Source organism: Bombus flavifrons, chromosome 2 (genome assembly GCF_040668555.2).
Source record: "Bombus flavifrons isolate JBK064 chromosome 2, iyBomFlav1_principal, whole genome shotgun sequence".
Taxonomy (NCBI): domain Eukaryota; kingdom Metazoa; phylum Arthropoda; class Insecta; order Hymenoptera; family Apidae; genus Bombus; species Bombus flavifrons.
Window position 1 is genome coordinate 7287564 of NC_138443.1, and position 17416 is coordinate 7304979.

The 17416-nt window shown below is 33.2% G+C and overlaps 3 protein-coding genes across 3 annotated transcripts in view; 1 reads left to right on the forward strand and 2 right to left on the reverse strand.

The window, feature by feature from the left end:
* The window catches only part of hwt (SH2 domain-containing adapter heavyweight), a 252780-nt gene that overhangs the window by 15068 nt on the left and 220296 nt on the right, over positions 1–17416 (forward strand). The window lies entirely within an intron of this gene.
* LOC138189652 (chymotrypsin-2-like) lies at positions 2107–4167 on the reverse strand. Its single transcript, XM_069131735.1, has 7 exons — positions 4110–4167; positions 3939–4015; positions 3646–3734; positions 3417–3561; positions 3022–3135; positions 2770–2910; positions 2107–2250 (listed from the first exon to the last, which is right to left on the reverse strand). The coding sequence occupies exons 1-7, from the start codon at positions 4165–4167 to the stop codon at positions 2107–2109; spliced, it is 768 nt and encodes a 255-aa protein (XP_068987836.1).
* On the reverse strand, positions 7547–10334 carry LOC138190012 (mite allergen Der f 3-like). Its single transcript, XM_069132419.1, has 7 exons — positions 10195–10334; positions 9610–9683; positions 9328–9422; positions 8768–8909; positions 8569–8682; positions 8245–8397; positions 7547–7872 (listed from the first exon to the last, which is right to left on the reverse strand). The coding sequence occupies exons 1-7, from the start codon at positions 10241–10243 to the stop codon at positions 7729–7731; spliced, it is 771 nt and encodes a 256-aa protein (XP_068988520.1). The 5' UTR covers positions 10244–10334; the 3' UTR covers positions 7547–7728.

Genomic DNA, 17416 nt, shown 5'->3' on the forward strand with positions numbered 1-17416 from the left:
GTGTTTATGCAAGGCCGGTGAAGTCCAATAACGCCATAATTCACGTGCTCGTAATACGTTCGGATTATTCGCGCGATCGTGTTCGTGTCACAAGAAACTAGTCACCTCGTGTATCTATCTATCGCCAATGTTATGAGTACAACTATGAATCTCTGGCATAAATCAAACGAAGTTATTAACGATGATTATCAATGTCACACGAGCAACACGGATTAGCTCTCCTTCGGATCTTAATACATTTTTCGGCCATTTTATGGAGAAATCAATGCATGCCACCGGCTGTTTTATACAAAACCGAACGACATAGCTTTGTTCATGGAAACACAAGTTCAATCGTGACTAGATAACAACGTTAAGTTTTCAAGGATTTTACAGATTACGTGGATTCTTGTTAGATTTTGTGAATCTTCAAGGTCTACGATATCTCTATATACTGTCTTATCATGTCTCAGATTAGATCTGTGCTACAATTGATGTGTGAATTGATGACAATGAATCTACTTTAAGTGGATCTTCTTTAATCTTCTTTAAAGTGGAAGAAGATCTCTCGATAACGAAACTGTTCAATGATTAATAGTATTATTTGAATTTATGGTCACTCAGATGCATTTGCATATTTTTAAGCGACTATTAACACTTTGACTGCCACGTTGGTCATATATGACCGGCCACGGTTTCTCCTGTGACGCCACGGTGGTCATTGGTGACCGGAGTGCTTGAACTTCTTACAATTGTAAAAATTGTATGAAAACTGACAGGTAGGGTATTTTGAATATAACCGATAAATAGAAGATACTTTGAAATAAAAAGTGTCCCATTGAACAATTAAACATTTTTATTAGAACATCAATAAAAAAAAAATGAGAACAAATCTTGCATCTAACGGTGCACTGTGTTTGAATCCATATCTTTGAGGGGTAATTTACGAATATTATTATAAACACACGTTAGAAAATAATCGTAAATGCTGCTTTATAATCATATAATTGAAGTTAGAAATGTGCACATACCTTGCTATTGTATATAGAATGAGTAAATACTGTTTACTAATATCTTCTACACGTTTCGACAATATATTCTGCACGTTTTTCTTACGATGAAATAACGAATGTGAATGGTTTGTTGAAATAAACGAAGCCTTGTTATAATATGTCGCTATTAAATGTTACCAAGGCGCCACGATGGTCACCCGTGATCACCAATAAGATAAACGGTCCAATGGGGAAGAATGTTGTCTTAGATCATCAATTTATTATTATTTTGCTATTATATGCTTTGGATAATAAAAATATTCTCGTGACGTCCTGAGCGAAACATGTAATTTCGGCGTGACAGTCAGTGTTAAAAAAAAAAAACATAGTAAAATTGTCCGCTCGATTTGGTATCATTGAGTCAGTTGAGTTTAGAATTATCTATATCGAATTTGAATGATTCGTATTATTTTGTGTGACGATGTCAGATAAGCCTATTATTGTCTATATACTGTAGAACTAGGTCCCGCTAGTGTCCGTATTGTGTGCAATCTAATTAAATAGTGCTACATATTTCGCATCTGGGATTATCCACGTTGAGTTCGGTGGACTTAGTATACCTGCTACTGTCTGTGTAGCGTTTTTAACGTGCATTAAAGTTAACTTGTTTTGAGAGTTTTGTTCGTGTGTTGTAACAAAACGTCATTGCGAATGCTGAACAGTGAACGTTTGAGAGTAACTCAAATGTAAGAGATACGTTCGTAAAACATCCGTCAATAAAAATTTCACAGAGGAATATCTTTTGTTATTCAACATATACGAATTGGAGCTGTGAGCTGAAATGGAATATCAATAACCAAGTATGTGTGGTAATTTATAGCGTTCTTTTATTATAATTTACACATAAAATTAATTATCTATTGTTATAGATACTGTTGCGATTTAAATGTTATCCTATGATGAACTATATCCTTTTATTCTTCTCTTTAATACGTTATATAGAATAATTGGTTAAAAATATAAATTGATATTAAGGACAAATGAATAGTGAGTAATGTTTTGTTATCAATACATCTCTATTAACAATTAGCGGTACACTTTGTGTTATGTCGTACAGTTTCCATCTTTTTCTATTTTAAACTGCGTTTGCTTGAATCCAATCAATGTAAGAAGGAACACGAGTGTACACAGTGGGGTGATCAGAAAGACCACATCCCTGTGACCATGATACGATCCCGACAATCCTTCCGCTAACCGTGAGAGGGCCACCAGAGTCACCCTATGAAAGTATAATTAATTGTCGTAATTGTCATGAATTATAACACAAAGATGACGAATAAAATGTGAAGACCGGAAGAAGAACACGATGACTTTCTCATTTTAATGTCGCTTTGCGATTAAAGAAAAGAATTTCCATATGACATAATTGAAAATGAAGATATTCTGTTAGGTTCAAAGATGTAAGTTTTTTAAAAACAGTTAATAAATTGGTGATATTCTATGGAAGCTAAAGACATATGTAATTATTAAGACAAGTAATATGTTAATATCTTTGATGCTGTAACATCATGACAACCAATATTTAAATAATTTTGAAGGAATTAACAAGAACACATATTTAGATCCAAAAGCAAATGCAAATAATTTTGATAATATGAGGTTGATTAATGACACAGTGAATCTTGAAATTGCTTTCGTGCAAAGAATAAGAAACGTGATTTATCATGTTCTTCCCTTGTAGTCTTCGAATGACCGAATATGAATTTTTTAAAATATTAGGACAGAAAATATTAATTACGTTGCATGCTCCTTTCACGGTCTTGGGATCATTGGCGCAAATTTGCGTGTCATATATTGTTCCATAGACATTCTTGCAAGTATTCTGATTGGTAATGTAGATGGTTGCTTTTCTCAATGTTGTCGAGATTGGTCCATATTGCTATACGATAGAATATTTGAGTAAAATCGAGACGCTACGTCAGCTAGAGTAACTCGCAAAAATATTTGAGCTATTGTTCGCGCGTTTTATTTAACACAAATTAACACTTACTCTGATCCTACCCCATCCCGATACAATAGCGCGTGAGTTATCTGGAATATTTTGATTTGCTTGCGGTAAAGAAACGAAGTTTAGTTGTGGTCCGGTCTCGAATGGCTTATTTACCTAGAAAAATAAGACACCTTAGGTTATAAAATGAGGAGCGATAACTAATGAATTAAAATTTTATCTCTTCGTCAAATATTATTTCCCTGATATATCTGACGTTCGAAAAATTACATTAATTATATTAATTCTTTATGTCAATATTAAAACTATCGTGGACTAAAGCATAGAACTTATGCCAAAGAAATAAAAGATTTCAAGATAGAATTGCAATGTGCTTCCCAACGATAAGTTTATGTTTGCAAATTTCCATATGAAATTTCCATTTGATGTTTAGATACCTTGATCAAAGCTATGTCGTTGATCCACTTATTGGAAGAGTTGTATTTAGCGTGAACAATAAACTTCACAGCTTGATGTACGAATGTTGGAGAGCCGCTTAAGTTCTTGGTTCCGGTGATAACTTTGACTTCGCTAGGTTGTTCACTGTTAACAGTATTATAGGGCTTATAATGCTGATCGTGTTACAATATTCGAAGATGCCACTTGATAGGAAATTATGAAACTTACTTAAAGACGCAGTGAGCAGCGGTGAGAACGTAATACCTGTTAAGCACAGATCCACCGCAGAAATGACTGCCGTCGATTTGAAGCGAAGCCTTCGAATAACAGAAACGAATAATAAAGGTAGAAACAGTATTTTTCTATAACGTAGTTTTTTATCGTTTGTCTAGTCTATCTGATCTTTAATGTTTCAATTTTCATCCGACAAGAAGTTTATTCGAATAACGCGATACGATTCAATTTCCTTTGTTTGATGATTGAGTTTTCGGTTTTCTTGCGTGAAGAATAAGTTTCGGTACCTGGTATAGAAATTCGTTTGGGCCTGCATCCTCACCATTCACGATTCTAGGATCCAAGTCGTGAGTTGATATATCGGCTAATAATGGTTTCGTAATGTAGTTAGTTGAGTCGAGTTAGTTGAGGTTTAAATTTATAAATATCAATTAAGACTTATTGGTATTACCACTTACCATTAGAAGTTGCTAACGCTGTAGCTAAAAGCACCAGTCCAAGTATCACCGGATTCATGGTTCTTAACGATTCAGGGAAATATAATCGAATACGCTATCATCAGTTGGTTTGCTCCTTATATACCCATTATGTGTGAAACACAATTTAAAAACATGATCAATATGTGATAGATCAATCTTCAATTAACATTGAGATAAGTCTCGTTTCAGTATATATAAGTTTCAGTGACATTCCTATCAGTAAGTACCATATATTTCTTTGCTGACAAATAGCAGCAACCGCCGAAAAGCGTGTATATCCATCAATTGTGGGACAGATAAAAAATTTCGTAGCAAATAAAAAATCTTTCAAATCTATATCAAAGAGTAAATAAACTTAGTTAGTGATCACTATTACATCAGTAAAATACGTTTTTTAATTAAATTTGTACAGTAGCGGACAAAAGTTTAAGACGAAATGGAAGAAATAAATAATTGATTTACTTTCCATAAAAAATATAAATACAATGTTCTACTTTTGATATTAACCAATTAGACGTTTGTTTGTACACTTACAAAAAAAATTTCATTTTGATATTTTGCTCAGTAGCTAAGTTATAAAAAAAGGAACGAAATCTGTATAATATTTCGTCGGTCAAAAGTTTGACTACACAAAAAATATTAATTTTTGGTAAGAAAATATATACAATTTTTGTTTAAATTCAATATTTTGTCCAATATTTGTTATTTCTTATCACTTCGGTACATCTTCTTGGCATAAAATCTATTAATTTTTTACATTGATCTACCGTAATATTACTCCAAGCTGTTTCAATTGTAAAGTTCATTAAAATTTTTCGCTTTATAATCTTGTACTGTCTTTTTTATGATGCTCCACAAATTCTCGATTGGATTAATGTCTGGTGATTGCGACGGCCACGGCAGCACGGTAATATTTCCTTCTTCAAAAAACTGTTTCACAACCCGAGCCGTGTGCTTCGGATCATTATCATTTTGAAAAATAAAATCATCACTCATATTGTTGCGTGCAAAAGGCAACATTGTGTTCTCGAGTATGTCCATGTATTGAAAACGGTCCATAATTCCATTGATACGATATATCGGACCAGGACTGCCTCGAGAAAAACTCGCACACCATAACGTTTCCACCACCATGTTTCAGAGTTTTTAAAACGCACTGTGTTTTCAAACTTTCGCCAAATCGACGTTTATCATGCCGTATTCCGTCAGAAGAGACGCGATTGAATTTCGATTCGTCTGAAAACAATATCTTTTGTCAATGTTCACTTGTCCAATGTTTATGAGCTTTAGCAAATGCACTTGCATTCGACTTCGTCTTTTCGATTCCTAGAACTCAGCAATGGTTTCTTTTGGGGGTTTCGTCCTCTTAAGTTAAAGTCTTCTAATCTTCTCCTAACAATTCTAGCACTAATTTGTGTATCGTTTTTATAGTTTATCTCCGCAGCAATATTATTTGCACTACGAAAACGATCCTTTTCGCTCAATCAATAAATCCGGCGATCCATTTTCGGCGTTGTTTTCCGTGGTCTTCCGTTTTTCGGTTGATCGCAATACAGCCAGCCTTTAAAAATGTATACCAAACTTGTTTACAAGCCGTTTCTGACCTGTTCACTATATTTGTTATTTCGGTGGAGGTTTTACTTTGCTTTCGCAGCCTTACGATTTGTTCTCTTTCGTTTTCAAGTAAATTCTTTGATTTACCCATAGTCTGTTGTTACCTAAATGAATTTTAACACGTTTGTCGCCCAGCGTGATTCGGCTAAGTTTCCTGCGGAGCCCAAATCCGACCGCCGGTACGCAGAACGTAAATAGAGCGACAAGCGGGAACTTATTGTTTATCGCCTTTGATTCATTGTTTATCGCCTTCGATTCATTGTAAAAAAAAAGATTATTTAGTTCTGAAATGGAGAAAGCGATAAGCTTTCCAGCTAGAGTATTCCGAGGGATCTCATGGCAGATATGTCAGATCTTTCATTTAGTCGAGAAGCATACTTATGAAACGTACATCAGTGATTTTTTCATCCTCAAAATGTTCAGTAAACAATGTGAAAATATATTTAAAAGTGAGAAGAGTAGTGATGACGGAGTCTACAACTATTGTTCGAAGTGCCCAAGATCACCTCAAATGTGTTTGGAATGTTTTAACAAATACCATGCGATATAGAATAATGTAATATATTATCCAGAATATAAATTAATAAAAAGTATGGTATAATGTGTTTTTAATATTTTTATGTTGTATATCCTATATATAATATCCTATGTTTAATTAACTCGAACAAGAAGAGCGTCACCCATACTTTGGTGACGGGCGCCCCACAGAAGTATACCCGTCACATAGATATGTGTGACGTGGCGACGAACATGTTAAGCAATAAAAAGTACACTAAACAATGATCCTGACATTCCAGAATCAAAATGTTCAAAAACTATACTCGTACGTTTTACATAGATCGTCTTAAACTAATGTTCGCTGTTTACAAGTGCTAAGCAGTAACTAACTGTTGTAACTCCTACATTGTTTGTATTTAACAACTGACAGTCTGAGGTTACGAAGGTCAAACATACAGCTATGTTATTCCAAAGAGACAAACCGAATAGAAGAACAATATGCATATAAAATGTTTGTAATCCGGCTTGCGAATCATCGTCTTAAACTTTTGTCCGCTACTGTATATTCGTTCGCTATAGAACAATTGATAATTTTATTAAATATTAATTTAATTTAATTCATTTATTATTGTAGAAGAGAAATGGAACAGAAATTTTATTATTATTGTATTATAAATAAAAATAGTCATATAATAATTTGGATGAAAATAAAGATAGATTCTATCATATCATGATAATATGGATACTTGAAGATTACGATTAGCCCGATAGTCATGATTACGGTATATTAGTCATGTGTTAGCCGTATTTGTTGTATTTAAGGTCAGTATAGTTATCTGTCATTCGCTCTCAGTCGCGATTAATCTAACCAGTTTAATCATCGATACATGTTACTTTTGAAGCATCAATTCTTTTTATAATTTCTCTGATAGAATATTAGATAATTGATATTTCATTCATATCTTTTTTAATTATTTTTTACAAAAAATTCGAATGTTCGAAGAATTCCCATTAATAACCGCGATATCAGATAAAATCCAGTATGTATACGAATAAACGATTAATTGTTTAAATAATGTGTTTATTTACCGAGTAGATTATGTATTTTTTGCTTTTGTATTGTAGATAATTTTATTTTATTTTATTATACACATTGGAATGGAAAAAGAAATTTTGCCTTTTAAATATTTAATATACTAATACGTTATTTAATATTTTTATATATATTGTAAAATAAAAGATTGTTCACACAAACATACGTAGAGGACTATTTATAGAAGTATGGTTTAAAGAATTTATATTAATTTATCAAATAAACGATTTGTTTTATTTGCCAATTAAATGTACAAAATACAGTATTAAAAGCAGGTTACAATATTTTCAGTCCTTAAAACGTTAAGATACCTTGGCCTGTATGAAAAGAGATATTCGAATTTCGTGCTTGTGTGTTTTACTTCGACTTCAGTTCACGTTTCACTTGCTAGCTTTACACAGCGTGTGTTTCTATCCAATTAAGATGAGACGCCACACGGGTGTAGACAGTTGGGTAGTCAGTGAGGGCACAGCCCATTGCCCAAGAAACGAGACCAACGAGTTTTCCGTTGACGGTCAAGGGGCCACCAGAGTCACCCTATGAGAAAAGAAAGAATCAAGTTTTCAAGAACAATCTTAATGAAACCATGAAACCCCGTTAATTGCTGCGAAATCCTGAATAAAGACAATTTACATTGATTTCACGCAACCGTAATTATAAATTACAATTTACGAAGCGTTACAAAAAACGCTTGAAATTATTCGTGCAACTAATTCCACCGAAAGCGTCAGTCAGTGTAAAAGGGTATTCTGTGGAAATACAATACGAGTGAAATCACGTAGAAAGATCGTCTATGTCTTTTTCGCGAGAAAATAATTAAAGCGGAATAAATGAGATTAAATAAGCCAATTTATAATCGTAAATAAAATAGTCGTTATGTAATATAATTTTAATCCATGTGTAACTTACGTGGCATGATCCCTTTTTAGCACTTGGGTCGTATGCACAAACATGCGAGTCGTAGATGTTTTTATATTGTTTACTGTACATCAATTTACAGTATTCTTGATCAGCAATCAAGATGTTTGCGCGTTGCAGGAAAATAGTCGTAGGACCACCTTGCTGCAGTTGTACATTTGTAATACATAAGTATGGGGCATGATACAAAGTTATTTGCAGTTAATTAATATTACAACTATACAGAACGTGATAGAAATTTTAAAACATTCAAAGCTATTTAAATGCATTTATCGGCTATTAAAAATACTTTTTCCAAAAAGATGGAGAACTTACCCAAAGTCTACCCCATCCAGAAACTGTTGCCACATCATTAGCCTGAATAACATCATCTGGCGATGGAAGGGGAACGAAAGAAAGTACCTTCGATTTTAGGAATGGTGTCTTGACCTGTAACAAGTAAACCATAACGAAATAAGAATATCTGTGCCGCTTGATACTATTAACTTAGGAAAATCAGTGCTTGAGAGCATACCTTGATCAATGAAATATCGTTTTTCCAAGAATCTGAAGCAGCATAGTTTTCGTGAACGATGATTTTCTCAACCAAGTGTTCGGAACCTCCTTCTGCGAGATTAATCGTGCCTGCTACAATCTTGATTTCTTTTGGCGATTTCCTTCGAAAAAAAAGAAGATGAGTTTTTTTATTTGAAGGTCACAAATGGAAAATTCTTGTTGTCGTTTCGTCAAAGAGCAGTTTTAAAATTGAATATGTCGTTAGCCGATTCCATATCAAAACTATCTTTTCGCTCGTCACTTTTTTTGGATATTTAAAAAATATTGATAGCGTTAATTACGTAGGTGAGAAAATCAATAACGATTAACTTATCATATTTCAACTTTTTCCACATAATAATGATGCATAAGATTCGCACTTGTATAAGGAATTTTCTTATACAAGAATAAGAAATTCTTATAAAGCAGAATTCTGTATAATTAACTGATGTTGTCATTTGCGTATATGCTTCGTAATTACTCGTAAAAATTTAAAGTACGTACAATAAAATTCGAAACTAAAATTTTTCGAATGCTTACTCTACGGTACAATGAGCTGCCGTAATGACGTAATTTTCATTAAGAACGGAGCCGCCGCAAAAGTGGAACGAAGATTCTTTGTTTTGAAGTGATACCTAGGGATAAAAAGAAATATCCTGATAATTGAACAATATTCAAGAAGTAGGATAAATGACAGGAAGAAGAACGAATTCATTCGATAGAGGGTTGTTAGGTTCTCTAAGAAACTGATTTTTTCTCTCGATTTAATCTTCTCTTGTCTTAATTAACAGACAACGATATCTCGTTATTGAAATAACTCACTTGATATGGGATTTCTCCTTCTTTAACGCTCTCCCCATTTACGATCCTTGGGTCGTATTTCGGCACCAATCCACCTATGTAAATAATAGTGGTACATAATAATTAGTATCTAGTGATCGTGGATGAAACGCTGCTCATTATGCAGTTGGCACTGATTGCTTTGCTTATTAGCTACATTTAATCACGGAAATTGCCGCTAATGAACGTGCTGTCGCGATAGAAACAATCCTTTAATTTTCTTCATACGTTTCGAATCTCGTGGATTAATTCTCAACCGAAACGTTTAGCGAATGTTCTAACTACATGATTTTGAAATTTTCACGAGATTAAGAGATTAACAGAAGAATTAAGTTAATTCTGTAGCTCAGTAAAACGAAACGTTTGAAATATCTCTAAGTAAAATATTGTAATATTGTTGTTTGAGATACAAATTTCAGTTTTTATGAAATATGTCGTAGTATATATAATTCTGGTGTCGTTTAGCACAAAACTTTATTGTTCTATCAAATAGAGAGTGGTAATAGAATTTTATAATAAATGTACCTTTTCAACGAAATGAAACGTATGAAAGTAGCAACTACTCACCATTGGAGAGGGCGAAAAGAGCAAAAAGGGTCAACGTTGTCACCAACATGTTTCTAATCAGCTCGGGTTTCGCAAACTGAGATGAAATTTCATGCAAGCTATTAGTTTATATACTCTGACATGGTATTTTAAAAATATGTAACGTCGATTCGTCTTCGATTCAAGATTAGATAAATTTGTGATTTCTGTTGTATCAATATATGGATTTCGTGATTGATCCAGATTGCTATGATTAATTATTTTCTGATAATGTTGACGTTTAGCGATAACTCGCATGGTATAGACCCGAGATTTCATATTGCCGATGACAGTTGAGACTAATAATTATTGTTTGTAATTTTTTACAATTTACGATTTTGTTTATTTTCTATCACAACGTATATGTGTGTGTGTAAAATTATCAGCTTCTTGACTAATAAACGTGAGTAATATGTTTGAATCATGCAATCAAGTCTAGTAATTAAAAAATGTTTAAGTATTGTACAGATAAAAAGATGCTTGAAAAAAATGTGGGATGTCATAAGATATTCAAAGACAATTAAATAAATTGATGCATGCTATCTTAGAAGAACACGTTAAGTATTATTACTTTCATGTAACGTCTATCTAGTTAAAAAATAATTTCTTTACGAATTCCTTTTATAAATGTGTATCTTTCATAAGAACGTTGAAATACAATTTCTATAACATTTTTTGAAATGTGCACAATGGCGAAGAATGAATGAATCTATCACGGAATTCAATATATCCGTGTCACATGTTTTGCAAAAGTATGTAATTTCGAAACACGGATTTCTCATTTTTTAGTTGCAATATAGTTCGTATATCATTGGATTTCCCGTGAGTTATTAATCCTGTTTGACAGGTATTTGATGCGTAAATATCGATGCGATAAACGAAAACCTTTTAAAGAAGTTATTTATGCAAGATTAATATAAAATCCATTAATCTTAATAAAAGATTAATATATTTTGAATAACGTTCCTTATACCTAATACTGCAACATAGATTTATACGTTGATTTTGATTGCGTCAGTATGTGATAAAAAGTATAAAAGTATTTATACGATGTATATTTTGAAATTGTTTAATCATTTTTGTGTATTATCTAGATACACCTAAAAATTGTAATATTTCGGAGTAGCAAACGCGAGTTACAAAAAATATGGAAAACAAAAAATGTTTGTACGTTAAGTTACGTATCTTGAAAATGAAGATTGTTTTAACATTTTCATACGACCTGAACAAACGTGTATTTATGTACGTACATATTTTCGTTAATTATCTCCGACTAATTCTATATGTGTACTATATATGTATATATTTTGTTATTAGTTGTATTGTTTACAATGACAAGATAACATGCAATATTTAGGTTTTAATCGGCGAGATTGAAATCAGTATCAAATTACGATAGACACGCTGACATACACGACATTATTCAGCAAATCGATAGAACCGATTCATTGTAATTTCTTTGTATTTCAAAGAAATTGTGGAATGATATTACTTATTTATTAAAAGAAACCTAAAAAATAAAAAGATAATCATATATATCAGATTCATGGATGAAGGAGACACAAAGAAGCTATAGATGATTTTCTTCGTGAAAATAAATAATATACACTGCATGATACGAATATACTTTCAATGTACGGATCGGTTAGTTTTATCTTTCGGATAGATTACACTGCGCAATTCAGAAGCCTAAATGATCATGATATGTCAGTATTAACGAGAACAATACGATATGTATGTGACGTGTCGATAAGTGTGCTCTTATATCGCATTTATTTCCTTTCTTCATCAAATTTCTATCGCGATGAGCTCTATTGTTTTACTCTCAGTTCTCAGAAGAAAACCGGCTTTAAAGGTGAAAGTAGATTTATCTAGTATCTAAGTATCGTAACTATATCGTAGAAGGCATGATTATAAATATGATATTTCTAGATTTATATTTTATCTTTGTTCGATCTTATAGCCAGTGTCTTGTTAAAAGTCTAATTACACCACTCGTTATTATTTCTTCTGTGGATCCAATACCTTTCTCTCTCTCTCTCTCTCTCTCTCTCTCTCTCTCTGTCTTCACCTTTTCTTTTCTTTTTTGCCTTTCACTGTAGCCTCTGAATTATTCGAAGTATCCGCTCTTAAAATATCGATTTCTACAAAAGCGCAGACGGAATGAACGATTCAAAGGTTATCCGAGAAAACGAGGACTCTCCAGCGGAGAGTGTTCGTGTGAATTATTCGAGAGTGGAGTTTTCTTTCCTTAGGAGGAAGGCTTGGATTTTCATGAAAACCGGAAGGAAAAGTGTCATTTCAAGAGGACGTGGTTCCTCAGAAGTAAGCCCTCTAAGTTCCTTTCTTGTCGCGTAAACACACCAAGTTTTACAAATGAACGTAATTCCCACCTAATTTCTGTACTTTCTATTTGCCAGTTGTAAGTAAATAAATTAGTTTTTTAAAACGTTTACACGAAATAGGGTAGCTTAAGTATTTGATTATTCGGACACTTATAGGAAATCTTGAGATTTCACTGGCATTAGTATGAGACCGACTATCGTGGTTGGTAAAATTTAAAAGTAATTCAAATATGTATATAGAAGTTACAAGGTATTTCAAACAGATAATACTACTCAAAGACGGTCTTACCGAATATCGTGGACTATTAATATAACGAATAATCGACTGTTTAAAAAATTTTGTAATATCTGCGGAATGTATACTTGCGCTAACCATCTTATAGTTTCTATATACTTTCCAGATTTGTTTCAAACTTTACGAATATCATCATCACGATAGTCGACTTTCATTACGGTGTTGATGAACTTTCACAATAATTTATACATAACACATAATATATTGCACGTGAAAATTTCCTGCGACGAGCGTTTAAGTACATTGGTGAAACACTGTATAAGCTTGTAAATGACTGTTATTATTCTTCTTATAATGGCCGCGTGGATCGGTAATTAAGAGTAGTTGCAGAGAATGCACATTGATCCTTTCTAGTGCGCCAGGTGGCACCGGAAACAGGAGCAACACGTGAAGCTCTCCCTCAAGAGAGGATGGCGTATTGATCCTTACAGCACTACCTGACCTGCTATCCTTTTTCAACTCAGTGGCATTATCCTTCCTAAATCTAGCGTCGGTAGGGCCATAATTGCATTTAGATTGATCGTATTAAGGCTTCGTTTATTTTCGAGCTTAATGCAGCAAACGGATATGCAGCTGGAAGAATTTCAATCGAGGCGTTTGGTAGTTTCTTAGATATTGAATCGAAGAAAGTGTACATTTCTTTGGCCGCGAGATAACGATTCCAACTAAATTGGGTAAATTTGGTGGTGACTGTACGCGAGTAACATCCAACTTACCGAAAGTCCTTTATCGAGACTTGGAACTGAAATATATATATTATATAAAGTTAACGAAGATATCGTAATTAATCTTTTTGCGATATTAACGTCGAGACCACAATTTACGGCCATTTCACGTAGATATACGTCTTACATTCTTTACGGATCGATAATTCACGTAGGATACAGGATCCTTTCTGTTCTTTTAACGAATGTCACGAACTGGTTGGATATGTTATATTTGATGAAACACTGTTCTGGATATTGAACATTTTTGTCTATGGATGGACTACAGACATTTTGTAGTCGTATTATTTAACACAATTCGTCTGGCACGTGAATCACATAAACCTTTTTCGCGTTGGCGTTTAACCACTGGTTATTAATAGGCGCATCTTTTTCAATTAGAACAATTTCTTTCTAGAGAGCAATTTTAAATCGACATGCAAGAATTTTATAATCTGCAGTTAGGTGGCGATACGGGAAGACGTATTTTTAACTGACTAATGTGCAATGTATGAATTTCGCCCTAATATACGAAAGTTGATATTGGAGATTGAACCTGCATATTTAGGAGATCTAGCATTAATGTATTTAACATCTTTCTAGGAATAAATTCATTTATTATGAGCTTTTTCTGACTCGATGTAAAAGGTTATTTAAGTAACCAATCAATTCCCTAAATTGTATCTATTAATGTCCAATTACTGCGATGAATTATTAATTACTCCAAAGGTGGAATGATTCATACAGTTGGAACCATTTATATCTCTTTTACTATCGTAGTTGGAAATAAATGTCAAGAGAAAAAGAAATGATTCAAAGAGGACTCTATTTTTTCCGCCATTTCAACCTAATTATTTTTTACGTACGGAAAAAGAAGTATTTTTATTTAACAAAAAAAGAAAAAAAGATGAACAGTGCATCGGAAAAATACAGATACGTCGCTGCACGTGTGAAAAAAATATGCTTCTGAAAACGTAGTCCTCTTTGAACCATTCGTCTCTTCCCTCTAATATTCTTCTTCTGCAGTTACAATAAAAAATAGATATTCGATTTTTTACAGTTAGATGAACTCTGTATAATTCTGATAATGAATATTTTTATAACCTAGAGATAAGTTCCAAATTATTTAAACTATTCTTGTATCAACTATCTCTAGTCAATGCATAGTTTGCGATTACATCCATATTTTCGAAGCCCAGAAATGGTTTCGTAATTATTTGAAATACATATAGCTGTATCTAGTGTCTAATAATTAATGCATAGCTACGATTACAGGTGACGATTAGCCGAATTAGTGAAATCGATGTAATTATACGGTGCATCGAACTCGGCTGAATTCTCGTATCCGCTTTTACATTCTTACGATATTCTCGTCATTCTTGGGAGCAAACATCTGTTACGAATCGGATACCTTTATTGATTATTCAAATTCAGAGCGGAGGACGAGAGAAGTAGAATAAATGCATGCATTAATTACGATGGCAAACGGCAACGAGTTTAGATTGATAAAACGATTATCGTGCACGAGATACTGTTTAGCTGCTATTTCTCGCTATTTGTCTGCATTCGTTATCATAGAATATAAACGATGGAAGGAAGCTCCATAGTACTTATCTGTTAAACGATAGAAATTTTCAACGTCTGTTTTTTCTATACAGACACGTACGAAAATAGCTATATTTTGCTTCGTTAGGAATGCTTTGTGGATGTAAATAACATTTGCCTTCATCTCTTTGATACTTCTCTAAATGGAAATTATTTTCATCGAAGTCGAACTCCAGTCACTCAATTTGCGCTGTGAAAATAGACTTTCACATGTGCAATAATAGCTATTATTATACTTATCATTGGTCTTATTGTACGTGTTCGTTACAATCTATGATAATTGTTCTTATCGAAATTTCATGTGTCATATATGAGTCTTATACTTTCATTTCAGAATCTGATATAACTAAGAGATATAATAGACAAGACTTTTATAATCTTTTTTTAACTTTTCCTTCTTTCGATAAGCAATTGATTGATAGTACATTGAATTTTGAAATTGACTCTCTAGAAATCGAGAAACCTAACTTATCGTTTCTTCCAACTATGCCCTCATATACAATGCAATATATACGTGTAATAGATTAGATAGAAACATAATCTATAAATTGGAAATTTCAGAAAGATTAAGTAGCGATTATTCGCGTAATTTCTTTTTCTCATGTGTGAATGAGCGTTAACGTCGTATTTTCTATTATCTTCCATTATTTGTCGCGTTTAATGAATATTCGATTGGCGGATATTCGATAGGAACTTCTATTCTGGCCGCTTATACCGCGCGATGTGCAAACCAGTGAAACAAATCCGAAGTGGCGATGTCATTACAGATTCAATTTTCCTGTACATAGAACGATAAATACATAGAGAAGAGGGGGGTAGGTGTATCGAAGCTTTGTCAAAAGAGCTGTCACTGATGTATATTCGAAAGTGGTTAACCGTTTGTACAGAGCGTTGCGGATATCTCTGTAACGATGGTTTTCAGCCGGCTCCAGTAAACACAAAGGTAAAATCAAAGGACGATTGATGATGTCGTGTATCCAATCCTCGGCTATTCGGTTCCCTATCAGCCGAGTGTATAAAATGCAATTCCGCGAAAGTAGAAAGGAATTAACGCGACGTGTAATTTTACTTCCGGGGAACGGCGAAAATAATAATTTGATTAAATTGTTGTTAATTCTGGAGAACGTTGTTCGTGGTAACTTGCAGTGTAAATGATGAATTTTGTTTCAAGGTATAGGCATTGCGTTGCATGTTGAATATGTGACATACTGAATACAAAAATGAATGAATTCATCGTATTTTATAATTTACTATATAAGAAGCTTGGGGCTTTCATGGAGAATTCTAAGGTGCTTCGAGGAAAAGGAAAATTATGCAAATTGATGTGAAAATCTGTATGAAGAGTAACTACATACTTAGCGATGTTAGTACTGGGTTTTTACTGATAGTAACACGTTCAAAGCTACTCTATTCTACATTAGCCTATATTATATGGTAATAAGTACTATTTGTATAAAATATGTTTCTACATTGTACGCAATAGGATAAATCAATATATTTTCTATTAATAGTTGGTGTAACAGTATATTACATTTTTTCACATTTTTATTTGTGACACATAGAAGAAAGGAATAAAAGTATATTTAATACAGTTGTAATTAATCATAATAAGAGGAATACAAATGTTAAAAATCTTCTCTTACGTATGGAAATATTTATTTCATTCTGTTTATCAATTTGTTCTACAACAGAACAAATATTTCATTCGTTGGAGAACACGTTTCATAAATCAGAGCACGATCATGTGAAAGCTAAATATACGTAGGTACAAACTAAATATTTTTTCGTGTCACAGAAAATTATAGGCTTCATACGATGGGATATTTTTATAGCTGGTCCAAAGCACGAAACAATACCATGCTCGTTAAACACAACTCGCGCGAGAATCTATAATAGCCATTTGTAATAAACGTTGCGCGTAAAATTTTCATGCCACTGCTGAAAAATTTAGCGGTAGTTTGACTTGTCACTTTAAAATAGAATATTCTGTCAGCTTCGTAAATTCGCATCATTGGTATATACATATAACGATATTTGCAACGACTAACAAGGTATTTACACGGCATCGACTGCTTCCAAATAAATCACAGTGAATACAAACAGAACAAAACAGACACAAATGTATCAAAGAACGTATTACGATGAAACTGATTCAACTCAATGGAATCGGCATCATACCGATTTATCTCCATAAAGATGCTACCAAACCGATTCGACTTAATGCAGTCGATACCAAATCAATTCAACTCGATGAC